The following is an 18,398-nucleotide window of genomic DNA, read 5'->3' as shown; positions in this document are numbered from 1 at the left end:
AAAAAAAAAAAAAAAAAAAAAAAAAAAAAAAAAAAAAAAAAAAAAAAAAAAGAAAGAAAATAGAACAAAGAATTTGATGAGGGGATCATTTCTGGTTGAAATTTCAGGCTTTGATGGAGGTAAAATAAAAGTCGTCTTTGCTGCCCGCCACTTCCCGTCGACCGCTTTGCCAATTTCCCTCACTCCATCAATATCTCGATCTTCTTTTTCATCTCTACATTCATCGCTGTTTGTTCTGGATCAAGCTACGGATATTTGAATTGTTGCTCGGTTGTTATCCGAAGTTTGAATTGCAGTTCCGTCTTCTTTCGAGTAGCTGTGCCGCTTGGTTCCATCAGATCCGCTGGTGGAGCGCGGGGATCTAGGTAGGGAACTGAAGAGACCGTGTCTTTCCCGCTGGATCTGAGCGGAGATGGCATTGTCCGGTATGAGAGGCCTCTCCGTTTTCATCAGTGACATTCGTAATTGTCAGAATAAAGAGCAGGAGAGGCTCCGAGTCGACAAGGAGCTTGGAAATGTCCGCACTAGGTTTAAGAACGAGAAGGTTAGGGTTGGCTTTTACTTGCATCATAACATGATATATGATTGTAATTCTGGCTCTCTATTCCATGTTTTGCTAGTGGTTGCTTTTGTTCAAAAGAGCTGTGGAAATCATGTCATTACCTAATTGCCTGCGTGGTTTTGCGTTCTAAATTTTTTCAAGAGGAAATGTAGGTACCGAATACATGATGTGATTATGAGCTGGAAGGAAAACTATATTCATAGAGTTTCCGATTTTTGTTTTTTTCCTTCCGGTTCATTTAGCATGCACCGTGGTATTTTAGGAAATTCTTTTGATAATATTTTTACCTCGAGTGAACTACGATAGTTTGCTCAGCGAATGATGAAATAATATTTTGGTTGCAAGCAGTGAGTTAATTAAGCTGTCTATGGATACATTGCCTTTCCATAAAGAGTGTTCATTATGTAAGCTACATACTCTGTTATAAATTACTAAAGAAGTCTTAAATGACGAGTCGTCGACCCTTTACTTGAAAAAAGATAACAGTTTAGAAAGAATCAAGCAAGGACTCGAGTCATCAGTCTCTGTGCGAGGTCTCTGCACTTGGCTAATGATATTGTATACATCGAAAGTGACTGATTTTATTTAAGTGGCTTTGGGACGAGCCGTAGAGTACTTAGCTTTGGAAGATGGTCCTTCTTGATTCATTGCTTGTTGTTTAACTTCTTAAATTGGAAGGTTTGTTGAACATGCAATGCAACTTGGATTCACATGATGGTAAATGGGTACAATCTAGTAACTGCTATTGGAACATCATGGGAAATCTGTGTGTGTACGCTGTGTAAATGAAGCAATGAACTTTTGCGTGGATCTTGAGTAGGATTTTATAAGGCACATCCGTGGAAAGTTATTTTAGGCAGAGTTTCCTCTTTCTCTTTTGTTGTTCAGTGTTCAGTGGGGAATAAGATGCATACCTATTTTTTTGAGAGGATAGGTGGTTAGGAGATAGAGCCTCTGCCTTTTGTTTTCCTCGATTATACTTCCTTTCTTCCCAGAGGAACCATTTGGTGGCCATCCTTCCATCTTCAGGGAACGCATCCTGTCTTTCTCTTGGTTTATGTTGTCCTTTGTCCGATAGTAAAACAATAGATACAGTGGCCCTCTTATATTTGATTGAGGAGGTTTTGGTTAGTCTTAGTAAAGGGATTATCATTTTTGGGGTCCCACTTTTGCTGATGCCGATGGGTTATCTTGTAGTTCCTTTTTTTAGTTGCTCGGTGAACCCCTTTCTGCCTACTTTTCCTTCGTTTCCTCACAAGTCGATGGGTCTGTTAGTGTCACAATGTTGTATCCTCTACAAGCACGCGGCTGAGGATTGCACCACATTTTTTGGAGCTATGACTACACTTTCTCAGTTTGAAGCTATTTTTCTTTTAGGCATTTGATTTTCATTTAACTCGACCTAGAGGGTATAGTTCTTTGATTGAGGAACTCTTGCTTCACTTGTCCTTTTTGTGATAAGGGGTATTTCTTGTGAATTGCTGCGGTTGTGCAAGTTGTAGGGTCTTTGAGTTAGAAGGAAAAAAAAAAATAATAATAAAAAAGTTCAGGGGTTGAGAGTCCTAAAGAGGACCGGACCCTCTTATTAGGTTTCAGGTCTCCCTTTGGGATTGAGTCTCCAAGGAATTTTGTAATTATCTTATTGGGCTTATTTGTGGGGCCTTTGAGTTGAGAGGAACAGAAGAATTTTTAGGGATTAAGAGACCTAAAGAGGATACCTTGTTATGTTCTATATCTTCATTTGGGCTCAGTCTCTAAGGCCTTTTGTAATTATCTTATTGGTCTTGTATGACCTTTCTTTTTGTATGGCCTTTGTATTCTTTCATTTTTCGTTAATGAAAGATTTGATTTTCTCATAAAAAAAAGCGACAAATTCTTGATGCATCCCTCATGGCAATCAAACTCAAAAATGAATGGGAAGAAAGAAACAAAAAGGTGTAGTCATCAAACTTGACATGGAAAAGGCCTTCGACAAGGTTGATTGGACTTTCATCGAAAACATTCTTGTGGCAAAAGGTTTTGGCTCAAAATGGCGAAGGTGGATAAAAGGACGCGTCTCATCCACAAACTTCTCCATCATCATCAATAGAAGACCGAGAAGGAAGATTTATGCCACACGGGGTCTCTGACAAGGAGAACCACTATCCCTTTTTCTTTTCATCATGGTAATGGACTGACTCAGTTGCCTACTGACAAAAGTAGAATATGAAGGGCAGATAAAAGGTTTTCAGTTTGGTAATGAAGGCTTAAGCATCAACCACCTTACGTTCGCGGACGACACAATTTTTTGACTTGGCGGATGCCTCTTCCATAAAAAACATGATTGAGATGGTAAAAATTGTCGAATGATTCTCTGGACAAAATATCAATCTCCAAAAAAACAAAGATCATGGACATTAATATTAACACAAAGATTATTGAAGAATTTGCTAGCATATATGGTTGTAAAAAGTGAGAATGGCCGAAAATGTACCTAGAACTACCTCTAAAAGGAAACCACAAATCTTTTTCCTTTTGGAAGATTATTATTGAAAAAATAGAAAGAATGCTGTCAACATGGTCATCATGTTATACTTCAAAAGGTGGAAGACTCACCCTAATACAAGCCACATTATCCAACGTCTCCACTTACTACATGTCTCTATTTGAAATGTCACAAAAAGTGGCTGCGGATATAGAAAGATTATTAAAAAACTACTTGTGGAAAGATGGCTCACACCTTGTTTGATGGTATATCATAAACCTTCCAACAAAAAAGGGAGGCATCGGTCTTTTCTCAATAAAGAAGAACAAAGCCCTCCTCGCCAAATGGATATGGAGATATCATCATGAAGAAAAGGCCTTGTGGAGAAATCTTAAAGACCAAATATACTCCTGCATCAAACAAAAATCGACCCCTTCCATCTTCTACAAAAGGGTCTTGGTAATACATAAAGAAACATCAAAACCTTGTCACCAACCGAACTTGCCATAGGGTGAGTGATGGAGGAAGCACATCATTTTGGACCAACCCATGGATGGAAAACACCACACTAGCCTTGAGGTATCTACTTTTGTACAGGCTCTCTCATAGCACAAAAGCCACGATCAAAGAAACGTGGAATGTTGTCAACAAATTCTGGGACCTGAAGCTTGGTGGAAATTTAAAGGATAATTAAGCAACAAAATGGGCTGAATTAAGCCTTGACCTTGCCCCCGTGGTAGTGTCAAACAAAGCAGACTCATTGTCTTGGCTCCCTAGCGCTGACGGGGTCTTCTCTTCAAAATCCTTGATGATGGACATGGGGGAAAAAGTAAAAGCAATAAATCCCACACTAGCAAAGACAATATGGAAAGGATATCATCCTTAAAAGGTGAAGTTCTTCCTTTGGGAAATAGCGCATAAATCCATTAGCACAAGTGAAAATCTTAAAGAAGGAATGCCTTACATCACTCTATCTCCAAATTGGTGTCCATCAAGCAAGAAAGAAAACGAACCACAAAGCCACTTATTTATGCAATGCACATATTGCTCAGAATTTTTGGACAACGATTCTTAATATATTCGGATGACATCTCACATTTCCTAGGGAGGTAAAGGATCTATAGGACATGACCTTAATGTACCATCCTTTCAGGAATGCAAAAGTCCTACTATGGAAAAACCTCATCATGGCTTTCTTTTGGAATATGTGGAAAAAAAGAAATTAGAGAATATTCGCAGAAAAGACATAGACTTGGACAAAAATTTTCGACAATGTTGTTTACCAAGTTATATGTTGGTGTAAACTGTCTATAATATTTTTACTTCCTATAGTTATACCTCTCTCATTGCAAATTGGGAAGGTCTTTTGTAAACATCATGGATATTATATCCCTTTTGTAAATTTCAATTATCAATGAAATTGTCTTTTATAAAATGTTGTAGTGTTACGATATTTGACGGGAGTTTAAGGTGTCAATGCTCTAACACAAAATTTGAGCATTCATGTAATGCCACTCCCCAAATTGGTGAGTTCAAGGTGCATAAAATATTGTCAAAGAATCCTAACTTTTGTATCTTTCCAAGTTGTTATATGATGCATGGGATGAATAATTGGTGGATTACCCTTCTGGTCCCCTTTAAGCACGAAACGTTTGGGGGAGATTGCTGCATACGTCCACATTGAACTTGCCACTCCTAGAGGGATTAAGGACATGTTGTAACTTTTATGCGTGTGTGGCAACTACTGAAAAAAAGAAAGCCAAGTTTTTGGCTGAATGTTAGAAGTGGGTAATCTGATAAGGAAGGAATTAAAAAGTCTTCCTAGGAGAAGAAAAGGGGTGGAATTTATTCCACTTGGAGTGCTTTGCATAAGGAATTTTGTATTTATGACATTGCTTTGGTTTGTGCCAATTTGGAGAGTACTGGAGTCTCTTGTCATTTGTAAATTTATTTTAATATATTTTTATTTTAAAACTCCTTTGGCTGTTTTAAGGCTATTGCCGTCAGTTCTTTGGTCTATGATACCTCCATGAATGCAACATAGTCATTTGATACTATTGATATTTGAAGTAATATGTTCAACAGTGGAAACAAGTACCTTTGCCCAAAACAAATTAGAAAACCGTTGATGAAGGTCAATGAAGCCTTAACAGCCAATGCACAGTATGTTAGTATGACCTCGGAGGGTTAAGCACCTTATTTTTTAAATAAAGATAACATTATAGCAAGCATGGCTTGTCTCAGTCAAGTTTGTGCTTGTGTCCAGATATAAGTATTATATGTGTTCCGATTTTATTGGATGTACCCAAAGGGACGGATATGAGTATTATATGATTTCTTATTGTTTCAGTGAAATGCCAACACCTTGAATGATGGGAAAATTTTCACATTTCCCTTTTGTTTCCATTTATGGTTTAGTTTTTTGTCTACTGGTTGGATACATTTTGTAAATATTTACTTATGTTACTAATGGTACTGTTATTTGTTAACAATGGCATATAACAGAGTTTGACACCGTACGAAAAGAAAAAGTACGTCTGGAAAGTACTTTACATTTATATGCTTGGGTATGACGTGGATTTTGGTCATATGGAAGCTGTATCTCTTATATCTGCACCAAAGTACCCTGAAAAGCAGGCAAGTTTCTGCGCCTTGTATCTTGTCTTCTTAGTTGCTTTTATCCTCATTCTCCACTATTGAATAAACTTTGAATACATACAGCTAGAATCTGAATATGCAGTATTTCTTTCATCACTCGAAACGTATCCTGTGTTTTTGTTTGTTCTAAAAAGTTTCTTATATTTAAAAAAGATATCCTTGTTTCAGAACCGCTTGGTCACCTGGTGGGTATAGACAACTCACAAGTTTCTGAATGAACAGGTGTATGGTCATAGGGCCATTCTCAGTTTTGAGCTTGTAAATGTAAAGAGGCCAAGAGATTTTTTTGAAAAGAAATTTTATGCGCGGAATAGTGCATCTAAAGGATGAATTTTCTTTTAACATTAAGAGTCAAGTTCAGAATCAGTTTGTTCTACTAGTACTTTACATGAATCAGAGAGTTCCTCCAATAGATTCTCATTTTTTTTATGAATACTTAATTAAGCTCTTGGATAAAGTTTTTTAGTTTATTATTATTATTACTTCATATATATATATATAAATATTGATTAAAAATTCACTGTACTTTTAAATTGATTCAAGTGTGATAAAATAATTGCAGGTTGGCTATATCGTCACTTCGTGTTTGCTTAATGAGAACCATGATTTCTTGAGGTTAGCGATAAATACTGTGCGCAATGACATTATTGGTCGCAACGAAACATTTCAATGTCTTGCGCTGACTATGGTATGAACATGGGAAGTCTTCAATTAATTTAATTCCCAGTTATATTTCTTTCACTGCGAAATTTTAGTTGTTTTCTTTTGCTTCATGTAGAATCTTTTTAATATATATATCAGATGCGTTGGTCTATCATTAGAAAAATTTCCAGCTTCAGAAACCCCTCTATCAGTTTCAATTACTTCTTCAAGGATTATCATCTCTGCATAAATTTTATTATCATAGTCGTTTTTTTGTTGAAACATTCTTATCACGTCTTCTTTTTTTTTTTGTGAAACATTCTTATTATTACATGTTTTAGCTGCTTGAAGAATTTATCAGATCACTTTTGAACACATGAAAAATATCTATCTCATTTCTTTATAATAAATTTTTGCGGTAAGAGATTCTTCACAAAAGAGATTTAAAGAAAGTTCTGTTCTACCTGCCACTTGGTTTTCCATTCAACGAGTTGGAGATTTAGTGTAACAACCCGATTTTCGCTACCTCGACTCATGTACACTCAAGGATAAAAAGGGCAATAAAAAGGGCCTTTTTCTGGACTTCTTGTGCAAGATAACAATTTAATGACTTATTTATCCATCTCTAGGTTGGAAATATTGGGGGGCGAGAATTTGCCGAGTCATTAGCACCAGATGTTCAAAAGTTACTTGTAAGTAATTAGAGAAAATTTTAGTTTTTAACTGATGTTAGAAGATAAAAATGATATGAAAGAGATTTTCTTTTTCTAGATTTCAAGCAGCTGTAGACCACTCGTGAGGAAAAAAGCAGCATTATGTCTACTGCGTTTGTATAGAAAAAATCCCGATGTTGTTAATGTAGATGGCTGGTATGCTTCATTTTAAATTCCCTTTTACTATTATGTTTTCCCTTGTCGTTTCCCATCCTTTTCTCTCTAATCAAGTATAGTTTAAACATTATTCAGGGCGGATCGGATGGCGCAACTTTTAGACGAGCGTGATCTAGGTGTTTTAACATCTTCCATGAGCCTTCTTGTTGCTCTTGTATCAAATGATCACGACTCCTACTGGAGTTGTCTTCCAAAGTGTGTTAAAATTCTGGAGCGCCTCGCTAGGAACCAGGATATTCCACAAGAATACACATATTATGGTATCCCATCTCCCTGGCTTCAGGTTTGTAGTGTTGTGCTACTGAATTTTTGATGTGATGGATGCTATATTGGAAAAGGTTCTTACGATGCTTATGTATGTGAGCAAATGACACGCTGTTAACTGGTGTTGATTTCTTGCTATGAAAACAGCCCTTTCCTTGCAATACTAANAAAAAAAAAAAAAAAAAAAAAAAAAAAAAAAAAAAAAAAAAAAAAAAGAATGATTTTTTTCACGGGTCTTTTCACGTATTTGTTTTGTAGGATGATTTTTTTTAGAAAGAAACAGAGAATTTCATTGATGAATGGAAATTACCACCAATAGTGGATCACAAAAATGATCTCCAATTATAAATTAAAGAAGAAAGACTAGGATGTGAACATTTACACCAAGAAAGACCATTAAATAAAACCAAAACCATGAAGCCATCAATTGATAATTATTTGTCATTTTATCATTGAAGATCCTCTCATTCCTTCCACACCAGTGATCAGAGACCAGAAAAAGAAACAGTTAAAGGCAAGCCACAGTGTCTTCTTACCTCCCTTGAATGGATGTCTGAAAAAATATAAAACAAAGGAAGTAAAAAATGTTCCATCCGAAGCACTCCAGAACCAAGTTTCAATATTGTTTTGTGAAAGAACACCAGCCAAACTGCCGAAATAAGGAAATAGGGCATTCTTTGAAGATGGTCTGCTTTATTGACACCTCATGACTAGGTTCCCACAGAAAAGCTTTAATTTTTTGAGGATATAATTCCTTCTATATCACCGTGAATAAAGGCTGATGTCTTTTCCCACTATTTTGGAGCAATACCCCCATCAGAGATCCAACATAAAATTTGTGGGATGAATCAATAACCCAACATAAAATTTTCCTTTGGGAGCTCATTTTTGGAGCTATTAATACGATATAAAGACTCCAAAGGCATATGCCCTCCCTTTATCTCTCACCCTCTTGGTGTATTATGTGTGCATCAAATTCTGAGTATCTTGGTCATCTTTTTGTCATTGCCCCTTTGATACTCAATTTTGAGCTATGATTTGTGCTGCTTTTGGGTGGTCCTTACCTTCGTCAAGTAATATATTTAATCTCCTTGCCTCCATTCTTGCGGGTCATCCTTTCCGACGTGTGAAGATGACTTTATGGTTTGCATTCATCTGAGTCTTCTTCAGTTCCTTTCGGGCAAGGAATGCCAGAATTTTCAGTGACCCTCTATATACTTTTGACAAATTTATTGATTTAATTACCTTTCATGCTCTTATTGGTGTAACTGTAAACACCCCTTTTTGGATTTTTGTCTTTCTTATTTAATTGCAACTTGGAAGGCCTTCTTGTAATACGCCATTAGGTGTTTGGAGTTTTACTCTATTATTTCATATAACAATAAATTTTGTTTTTCTTCTAAAAAAAAATTAATAATAATCTGTGGGTTAGTTTTGATATTTATACCATTCATCAGTCAAATAATCATGCCTAATGGAAATTAAGCAAAGCAGTGTTATCCTCGTGGGATCTTGGAAGTTTTCATTAATTTTAATTTCCATATTATGAATGTTCATTCTATAGGATTTCTTTATGTAGGAAATTCTCCTTAGAAATTTCATTCAATTTATACAAGTTCACTGGCTTTTTTTTCACTTTGTTTAGGTGAAAACCATGAGGGTTCTTCAGTACTTTCCAACAATTGAAGATCCAAATACCCGAAGGTCATTGTTCGAGGTTGGTTTGTTTCTAAGATATTGTCTCTAACTTTGTGATACCTTAACAGGTCCATTCATCTAACCAATGGGGTGTACTTCCAGGTCTTGCAAAGGATTTTAATGGGAACTGATGTTGTGAAGAATGTCAATAAGAACAATGCGTCACATGCTGTTCTGTTTGAAGCCCTTGCTCTTGTATGTGAGCGGTTTTTATCTTCATTGTCATTTTAATCGATGCATATCAGATGTATAAATTAGCATTTTGTTCTATATTTTCTATTCATGCATGTTAATGCAAGCTTTAGTTTGTCTGATACAATTGCATTTAGTTTTCCTTGCTATTTATAATTGGACGGGAGGCTGTGTTTTGGCCATCCTCCCTGTTCTCTATGATATTGTGATGCTTTTAGAATTTTGGTTTTCTTTTTTCCAAATTGTTTAGTTCCTTTTGTGTAAAGAATGCATGACCAAATGATCAAAAGGTTCCATATTAACTTCCTTGTTGTCTATTGCTTTAAACTGTTCTGTCATAGGTAATGCACCTTGATGCTGAAAAAGAGATGATGTCTCAGTGTGTTGCTCTTCTTGGAAAGTTTATTGCAGTTCGCGAACCAAATATTCGGTATCTTGGCTTGGTAAGTTTCTGTGGACCTTATCATCTTATGTTAACTGATAATTGAGTGATGAGAACCAGACCTAGGATGGTACGATTTTGATATTACGTTCTTGTGCAGGAAAATATGACTCGGATGTTGATGGTCACAGATGTTCAAGATATTATCAAAAGACATCAAGCTCAAATCATAACATCTTTAAAGGATCCTGATATTAGGTAAGTAATAATCTTTTTTAATATTCTTTTCTATTTGTTAATGCAATATTTTGCTAGATAATCTAGGGCAGAGTCTTCTTTAATTATATATATTTTTTCAAGAGCTCGTCTCCATTAGTAAGTAGGAACTTGTCCTTCTACGAGAAGAAATTGGAATTTAAGAATATGTTTCCTCAGAAATAGGAGAATAACATAGCATTTAGTGGTCAATAGCTTGGTTGGTCTCTGATAGAAATTGGAAATTCGGAATATTTTGCCACAGAACTAGGACAATATCATAGATCAAGTAATTTCAAATAAAAAGAGAAAAAGAGAGTTATATTTTTGTACCCATGTAATTTCAAATGATAAAATTTGAGATGGTTTCGAATTATTATGATCAAATCGTCGTGATGTTGTAATGTGTTTCTAGTGGAAGTTCAGAACCTATATGTAATAGATTACTTACAATACAGCCTGGCCATGCAGGCAAGAAATTTCAAATTTTTCCTTTCCAATGATCAAAGGCTTTTAAATCAATGAAAATATGTTTCCTATATATATGTATATAAGAACAATGGGCTTCATGATTCTTTTGACAATGTTGCAAAGATGTTAGTGGGGGTTCGGATGTTTCATAGTTTATCTTTAAAATGGATGATCAAGTTATTGTCCATGTTCAAGACCCCGAGATGCAGCCCGATTGGCTGAGGACTTGGGTGTTGCTGGGAGGATAGGGCTTCTAGGTCCCTAGCTCAGTAAATGGAAATCTTCGATGTCTGCCAAAGCTAGCGTTAGGGTGCAAAGATGTTAGTGGGGGTTCAGATGTTTCATAGTTTATCTTTAAAATGGATGATCAAGTTATGTCCATCTTCAAGACCCAGAGATTCAGCCCGATTGGCTGAGGACTTGGGTGTTGCTGGGAGGATAGGGAGGATAGGGCTTCTAGGTCCCTAGCTCAGTAAATGGAAATCTTCGATGTCTGCCAAAGCTAGTCTTAGGGCTTAGGTCTCTCTAGTGGGATGGGCCAGATACGAGTCATTACCAAAAAAATGTCTATTCTACATTTTAGATCAATTCAAAACAATAATTCTGTTTTTCCAATTTCTCATTGGGGAAAAAATTACATGGATATGAAAAGGAATTCTTGACATGAGGATTCTTTAGTTCTTTTTATGTGTGGTTATTGATGACTTAGAGTTAGTTAGCCACTCATGAAATTGGTTAAAGCCTGTTGGAAATGATTTTGAAGTTTTGCAAACATTTGAGCCCATGTCAAGGCACTGGTGTAATTTGGTGAAATCCTTGGTTCATGACATTAGTATAGAAATGAACAGAGTTGATGAGGATGTTGACATGTTGAGTTACTCTGGGTGATCTGTCATTAATGTACATCCGTATGCCTCTAGGTGATGATCCCAAAAATGTAAACTTTTGGATATCAATTGAAGAGAGCGACATAGGAATACTTTATTTATTTATTTATTTATTTATTTATTTTTTTCATTTTTATCCAAGGGTGGTTGTCTCAATGGAACAATGGATTTTCCAATCTCCAAGGAATTAATATGAACATATAATTAACTAGCCTGTATGGTAAGGGGAATGTGTGGTTCTCCATTATGGAAGCAGAGAATGAAGGCAGAACAGTACGTTGGAATGATAAAAGGGTGGGCACTTGTTCACTCGTGAATCGATTCCCCACATTTACACACTTTCTGTTTGCAAAGAAATTACTTTTAAAGAAGCTTGGGATGAATTCTCATACCAACTGGTACTTGAAAAACGGGGATATGGTTCTGAAGAAACAAAGCTGGGAAAATATAGTTCCATCTCATCTGGAGCTTGTTTGGTTAAAAACCTGTTTTGCTTAAGCTGATTGATATAAACGAGTTTTGAACAATGCAGTTGCCACAGTATTGGGGAAACTTTTTCTGGTGTACAGTTAAAAGAGTCCAAAAATCTGGTTTGGTTTCTTTGTGGTCATAAATTCTTCATAAAGAACGAAAAAGAATGGATGAATGCAATGAAAGAACGTTTATGGTTGGTAGGACTGCTTGTCTGTATAATGATTAGGAAAAAGAATGTGATGAAAAGACACGTTCTTTTTTATATTCAGTTCATCAACGAAAGTTCTTTCCTTTTCAAAAAGGAAGGAAAAGAAAAAAAGAAAGGANAAAAAAAAAAAAAAAAAAAAAAAAAAAAAAAAAAAAAAAAAAAAAAAAAAAAAAAAAAAAAAAAAAAAAATGTAAGATTTGTAAACATTTTAATAAAAACAATAAATAAATAAATAAAAAGATTTATATTCTATTTTGACTAATTTCATAAACATAGAATGAAGGTTAATTGTTCACACCAGATCTTATTTCTTGTCCATCTCTCTGATTTTGATGTCATCAGATTAATTGTTTATTGATCTTAATGTCTTATCTATATATCATTTAAATATGGCCGTGCTAGAAGAGATGTTCATTGGTATTTTGATTTTCCAATTCAAGTGAGATATTGGGCAATACTTTATTTTGTGAATATATTTTCAGCATCCGAAGACGTGCTCTTGATTTGCTTTATGGTATGTGTGATGTTTCAAATGCAAAGGACATAGTTGAAGAATTATTACAGGTATTGGTCATGCTGAATATCTCAAATATACTGTATGAACTTGATAGACAGTCTCAATTTATGTTCTTTTGGGTTACCAAAACCTTTTCCATCTTTTATTGGAAAATAGCCTTGCTACTCACTCACATTCGTTGTCAGTACCTCAGCACAGCAGAATTTGCAATGCGTGAGGAATTGTCTCTTAAAGCTGCAATTCTTGCAGAGAAGTTCGCTCCTGATTTGTCTTGGTAAGTTTATACCTGATTTTGGTTGGTAAGCCACGTGGAAAGAAACTTACTCATATAATTACTGAGCATTGGTATAGTGAGAGGGAAGGAAATGATGTCTTTCCCCATTTGGATGTCATGACAGTTCTCAAGCTTTGTTATTTAAGAGACTTAATGAACATGGAGTAGAATCTGTTCTTTCTCAATCTTTTGGAGTTCCACTCTTCTTGATTTTTAGGAGAGAAAGATGCTTACAATTATAATAGATAATTATTGTTCTTTTCTAAAAATAATATAATAGTTAGTTATTGCGAATATGAGCTTTTCATTCACTTTATGTTTGATCTTATTCGTTACTCATTAGATTGAGAGTTCCACTCTTCTTGATTTTTAGGAGAGAAAGATGCTTACAATTATAATAGATAATTATTGTTCTTTTCTAAAAATAATATAATAGTTAGTTATTGCGAATATGAGCTTTTCATTCACTTTATGTTTGATCTTATTCGTTACTCATTATTTGTCCTTAGTATCTAGCTGGTTTGTGTTTTAGGTATGTGGATGTGATTCTACAATTGATCGACAAGGCTGGAGATTTTGTTAGTGATGACATATGGTTCCGTGTTGTGCAGTTTGTTACAAACAATGAAGATCTGCAGGTAACCTAATCTGCTTGATGCCGTTTTACATTTAGTTTCCTTGATAAAGTCATTGAGCTTTGTATTATTGATGGTGATTTTATGCATTTCATCAGCCTTATGCAGCAATAAAAGCGAGAGAATATCTGGATAAACCTGCAATACATGAGACAATGGTAAAGGTGTGTAGATAGATATTTTCTTTTATTATTATTTTGGTTTTCGAGTTTTGAGCTTGTCTTTCTGTATCCTTTTGTGTGTGTTGGGGGAAGAGGATAGTTTTGGAGTTGAAAGGAAGTAAAACGTAGGCTCTTTGTGTAACTTTTTTTGCATCTATTTTCTTATGTATAGCAAGAATATCGTTTATTAGGGTGTTCTAAACTGCAACCAATAATTTCTTTTCCTTCCTCTTTTTGTATATTAATGATTGATTTGGATAATAATCATAGTCTTCAACTTAGATGTAATTCGTTATGCAACAGGTCAGTGCATATCTTCTTGGAGAATTTGGTCATCTTTTGGCCCGTAGACCAGGTTATAGTGCAAAGGAGTTATTTAGAATAATACATGAAAAGCTTCCAACTGTTTCGTAAGTGGTCCTAAGAGTACTCTAAGTCTTCCTTTAGCAAGCTATTACTTTCTGTTTAAAGAATCTACTTTCTTTGCAGTACATCTACCATTCCTATTCTTCTGTCAACATATGCTAAAATCTTAATGCACACTCAACCCCCGGATCAGGAACTGCAAAATCAAATTTGGGGAATATTTATCAAGTGAGACTTACGGACTCTTTAAATTGAAACTCCTGTTTATTAGCACTTGCAGTAAATTTAAATTCTCTAATAGAAATTTGTTTTCCTTAGATACAAGAGTTGCATTGATGTCGAGGTACAACAACGTGCTGTCGAATATTTAGCCCTGAGCAAGAAAGGTGCAGCTCTAATGGACATATTGGCCGAAATGCCAAAGTTCCCTGAGAGACAGGTGCATATTCTTTCTTTGAAGTGTCTGATTAGATGCAGTTTTCTGTGATGGATTATGATGAGTACGCAGCAATGTTTATTCAGCTGAAGGTTATTATATTATCTCTAATGTTTCCATCTTCAGTCGGCTTTGATCAAGAAGGCTGAGGACACTGAAGCTGACACTGCAGAACAAAGTGCCATCAAGTTGCGAGCTCAACAACAATCATCAAATGTGTTGGTCTTAACTGATCAGCGTCCTGTTAATGAAACTCCCTCTTCCAGCCAACTAACTCTGGTGAAGATGCCGAACATTGGCAGTTATCCGGTTTGTTTCTTTCTATTCTTTTTAAATTTTTCAGAAAATCATTATTGCATTCTTTTCAATGCTTGAACCTATTAATGGATTGCTTCTTGATATGGTCTAGACGGGAATTTACTTAATTTTCAAACCTAATGGCAGGATTCAACTGACCAAGAAGTATCCCACACCAATGGGACTCTAAACAAAGTAGATTCTAGCCCCCCTGCACCTGATCTCCTCGGAGATCTCTTGGGTCCACTAGCTATTGAAGGTCCTCCGAGTGTTACTGCCCAGGCTCCCCAAAATATAATGTCCGACATGGATGGTGTTGCAAATGCAGTTGACGGTGGAGCTATTGTTCCAGTTGGAGAACAGACAAATTCGGTTCAGGTACTATTTATCTTCTAATGGAGAAACAAACTCCAGGAGGCCAAAAAAATTGGTGAAATATTTTTTGTTTTATTTGATAGAAACTAAGGTATGTATTTATCGAAGTAATACAAAAGAGGGAAAGACCTGGGAGACTATGGAAAATTCCTATCAATAAAGAAAAGTAGACGCGATAAACTTTTCAATGGTATTCTGAGATGATGCCAGAATATTTATGTTTCCATTTCTTTACATTGCTGTTGTATCTGCTATCATTATCTGTTGTTGAATTATTATTATTAGAATGGTTTGATTCTTACTGCTTTAGTCGATACCATTTGTAATACTTGCAGCTGTTAAAGATATTTGACTGGGTTGATTGCATGTCAGCTGCTATGTTGTTGATTGCTTGATGGTGTGGTTATTTATATTTATATCTTATATTTTTGCAGCCGATCGGGAATATTGCTGAAAGATTCCATGCCTTGTGCATGAAAGATAGTGGTGTGCTGTACGAAGATCCCTATATTCAGGTATCTTGCCCCTGTACTTTCATCGCATCTTTTTTGTAATTCAGTTTTCATTCTTTAGAACCTGGTGGGTCCTGTTGAAAAATTGTTTATAAAAATTGTACTTTTATTTTTAAAAATTATTTTATAGTAAGTTCTCGTCTTTTTCTTAATTTGTGAATGGTTGAAGAACATCCTTAACATTCATGCGTGACTTCATTGCAATTCTTTAAATATTATATTTTCCAAGTTGTTTTGGAGAACAAACTGTCAAATACATGTTTCTGGTTTCTCTCAGCTTTATTTACTTGTTTTAAAGCTTGAGACTTGCAACCCTCGTAATGATTCTCATTATACTTGCGACAGATTGGCATTAAAGCAGAGTGGCGAGCTCACCTGGGACGGCTTGTTCTTTTTCTTGGAAACAAGAGTGTTTCTCCCCTCGCCTTTGTCAAGGCTATTATATTGTCTCCTTCAAATTTAAAGATGGAGTTGTCGTTAGTACCTGATACTATTCCTCCCCGTGCACAGGTAAAACAAGCAGCTGAGTTTATATTTGCTTGTGGTTATTGAGAGGCCCTTACCGCTCTTCACCTTTCATTAGCTTTTCTCTTTTATGGGATAGGTACAATGCCCACTTGAAGTCGTTAATGTACATCCAAGCAGAGATGTGGCTGTCCTTGATTTCTCTTACAAGTTCGGGAATGACCTGGTAAATTTTCGTTTTTTGACTATTCGGGATTTCCCTTCTAAATGGCTGCAACAGCCCAGAATAACTCATGTATGTACTGTTCTTTGTAGGTAAATGTGAAGCTTCGCCTTCCAGCTGTCTTTAATAAATTTCTCCAGCCTATATCTGTATCTGCAGAGGAGTTTTTCCCTCAGTGGAGGTCACTCTCAGGGCCCCCATTGAAGCTTCAAGAAGTGGTGAGCCTTTTATATTTTATATTTAAATATTAGAAAATTTGCCAAACCAATGAAAAAACTTGTTGAGTCGATTGGTAATTAGCCACTTCTTTTTTGTCCTGACAAAAATTTCATTGAAGGACACCACGAGGACTTTGTGGAGAGTTGAAACATAAATACCAGTTTAACTCAAATTCTCTACCTTCTCTGATTTTATTTGGCACGTGCAAATTCTTTAATGTCTATATGCCCCATTACTTGTACTTGAATCCACATTATGCCTTTACCTACTTGTCAACATGAACCTTGTGGATGAATCCTTACATTCGGTCTTTGGAACATTGGAATGCAAAGGAACTGTTAAATGCAAAGGAACTGGAAAATCCTTACATTCGGTCTTTGGAACATTGGAATGTCCCTTTAAGATGGTACTAAATTGTTAAATGCAAAGGAACTGGAAAATACTTCTCTAGTTGACTCGAACAGTAAAAAGCTTCCTGCAGATACAATTTGTGAGTGAGCTCCAAGAAGAAAAGAGAAAAGCAATAGTTTTTGTGGAGCCTCCACCTCGCTTTCCTCTTCCGTCATTTTTGTTTTTCTCTCTATCACACGTCCCACAAATGGTTTATACCATCTAGGAAGAAGAGAGCCAACAGAGTAATACCTTACAGTGTTAAATAAAAATGGTTCTGGCATTTTTGCACAACGTACTAAACCATATAACTAATATTTTTCGTCTCTTATTGCCATTTACTGTGCAGGTCAGAGGTGTAAAACCCCTTATGCTTTTAGAGATGGCAAATTTATTCAACAGTCTAAGGTTGATGGTTTGTCCAGGACTTGTAAGTAGTCGCCATTTTTTTAGAGTCATGCTTTTAGTTTTTGTACAAAATTCACCTTTTTCTTTTCCATCGGTTGTTTAGGACCCAAATCCAAATAATCTTGTTGCGAGCACAACATTCTACTCGGAAAGTACACAAGCTATGCTATGCCTTGTAAGGAATACTTCTCCATTCTTAAATTGTTGCTATTTTCATGGGTTAAGTTTCTCATCCAAGCACACGCACACCAGCGCCCATAATCACTTCCACTACGATTATTATATTTACTTTCATCTTACATCGAAGATCATGTTTTTTTGCTGTGCTATGCCTAAAGGGACATGACTGGCATCTCTTTCTGCAGTTTCGCTCATTATGTTTGAAAAATTAGGCTCACTTATATGGAAAGTTATTACCCGAACCCGGTTCTAATGATCCGCTTTATTCGATATTCAGGTTAGAATTGAAACTGATCCAGCAGACAGAACCCAATTACGAATGACAGTTGCCTCAGGGGATCCGACAGTGACTTTTGAGTACGTGCTTTAGCCTGCTGTTGCTCTCTTTTAGCTCTCAATTTGTGCTACAGCCATATCTGAGTTCTTTATTTACAGGTTGAAGGAGTTCATCAAGGAACAGTTAATAAGTATACCCGCACCTCATCCAACAACTCCACCATCAGTAGCACCACCAGTAGGTCATCCCAGTGTTGCTACACCAGCATCGACAGATCCTGGGGCAATGCTAGCAGGTTTGCTCTAGGACAAGACGATTCATCAGGAGATTTCATTCAGTATACATTTGTAAACATGATTATACAGCTGGGTCTACCCTTATTTCGGGGATACAAAGGCGAGTGAGGGACACCATGATGCGAGAGCTTGCGGAGTTTTAGCGTGGTCGGCACTGCATTTTAAGTTAATCATGGGGTTGGTCAGAGTTCTTGNTTTTTTTTTTTTTTTTTTTTTTTTTTTTTTTTTTTTTGGGTTTTAGGTTTAGATTGGGGAGTTGGTGAGGGCTTTGTTCTACTACAGTTTCCTCCCAGTTCTTCATGGGGTGATTTCTATAGTGT

General features: G+C 36.0%; 1 protein-coding gene across 1 annotated transcript; it reads left to right on the top strand.

Moving 5' to 3' along the window:
- The first annotated feature begins 412 nt into the window (after positions 1-412).
- LOC111777285 (AP-2 complex subunit alpha-1-like) lies at positions 413-18,281 on the top strand. The gene is made up of 27 exons (XM_023656816.1): positions 413-544; positions 5,532-5,663; positions 6,247-6,372; positions 6,956-7,018; positions 7,098-7,195; positions 7,292-7,499; positions 9,126-9,197; positions 9,281-9,373; positions 9,712-9,813; positions 9,913-10,010; positions 12,530-12,611; positions 12,750-12,838; positions 13,371-13,476; positions 13,572-13,637; positions 13,938-14,044; positions 14,124-14,228; positions 14,319-14,439; positions 14,563-14,745; positions 14,881-15,111; positions 15,543-15,623; positions 15,966-16,130; positions 16,225-16,311; positions 16,401-16,526; positions 17,267-17,347; positions 17,429-17,500; positions 17,783-17,862; positions 17,941-18,281. The coding sequence occupies exons 1-27, from the start codon at positions 413-415 to the stop codon at positions 18,086-18,088; spliced, it is 3,054 nt and encodes a 1,017-aa protein (XP_023512584.1). The 3' UTR covers positions 18,089-18,281.
- The last annotated feature ends 117 nt before the right edge of the window (positions 18,282-18,398 follow it).

The sequence above is a fragment of the Cucurbita pepo genome, chromosome LG16, assembly GCF_002806865.2.
Source record: "Cucurbita pepo subsp. pepo cultivar mu-cu-16 chromosome LG16, ASM280686v2, whole genome shotgun sequence".
Taxonomy (NCBI): Eukaryota; Viridiplantae; Streptophyta; class Magnoliopsida; order Cucurbitales; family Cucurbitaceae; genus Cucurbita; species Cucurbita pepo.
This window is presented reverse-complemented; position numbering and strand designations above follow the sequence as displayed.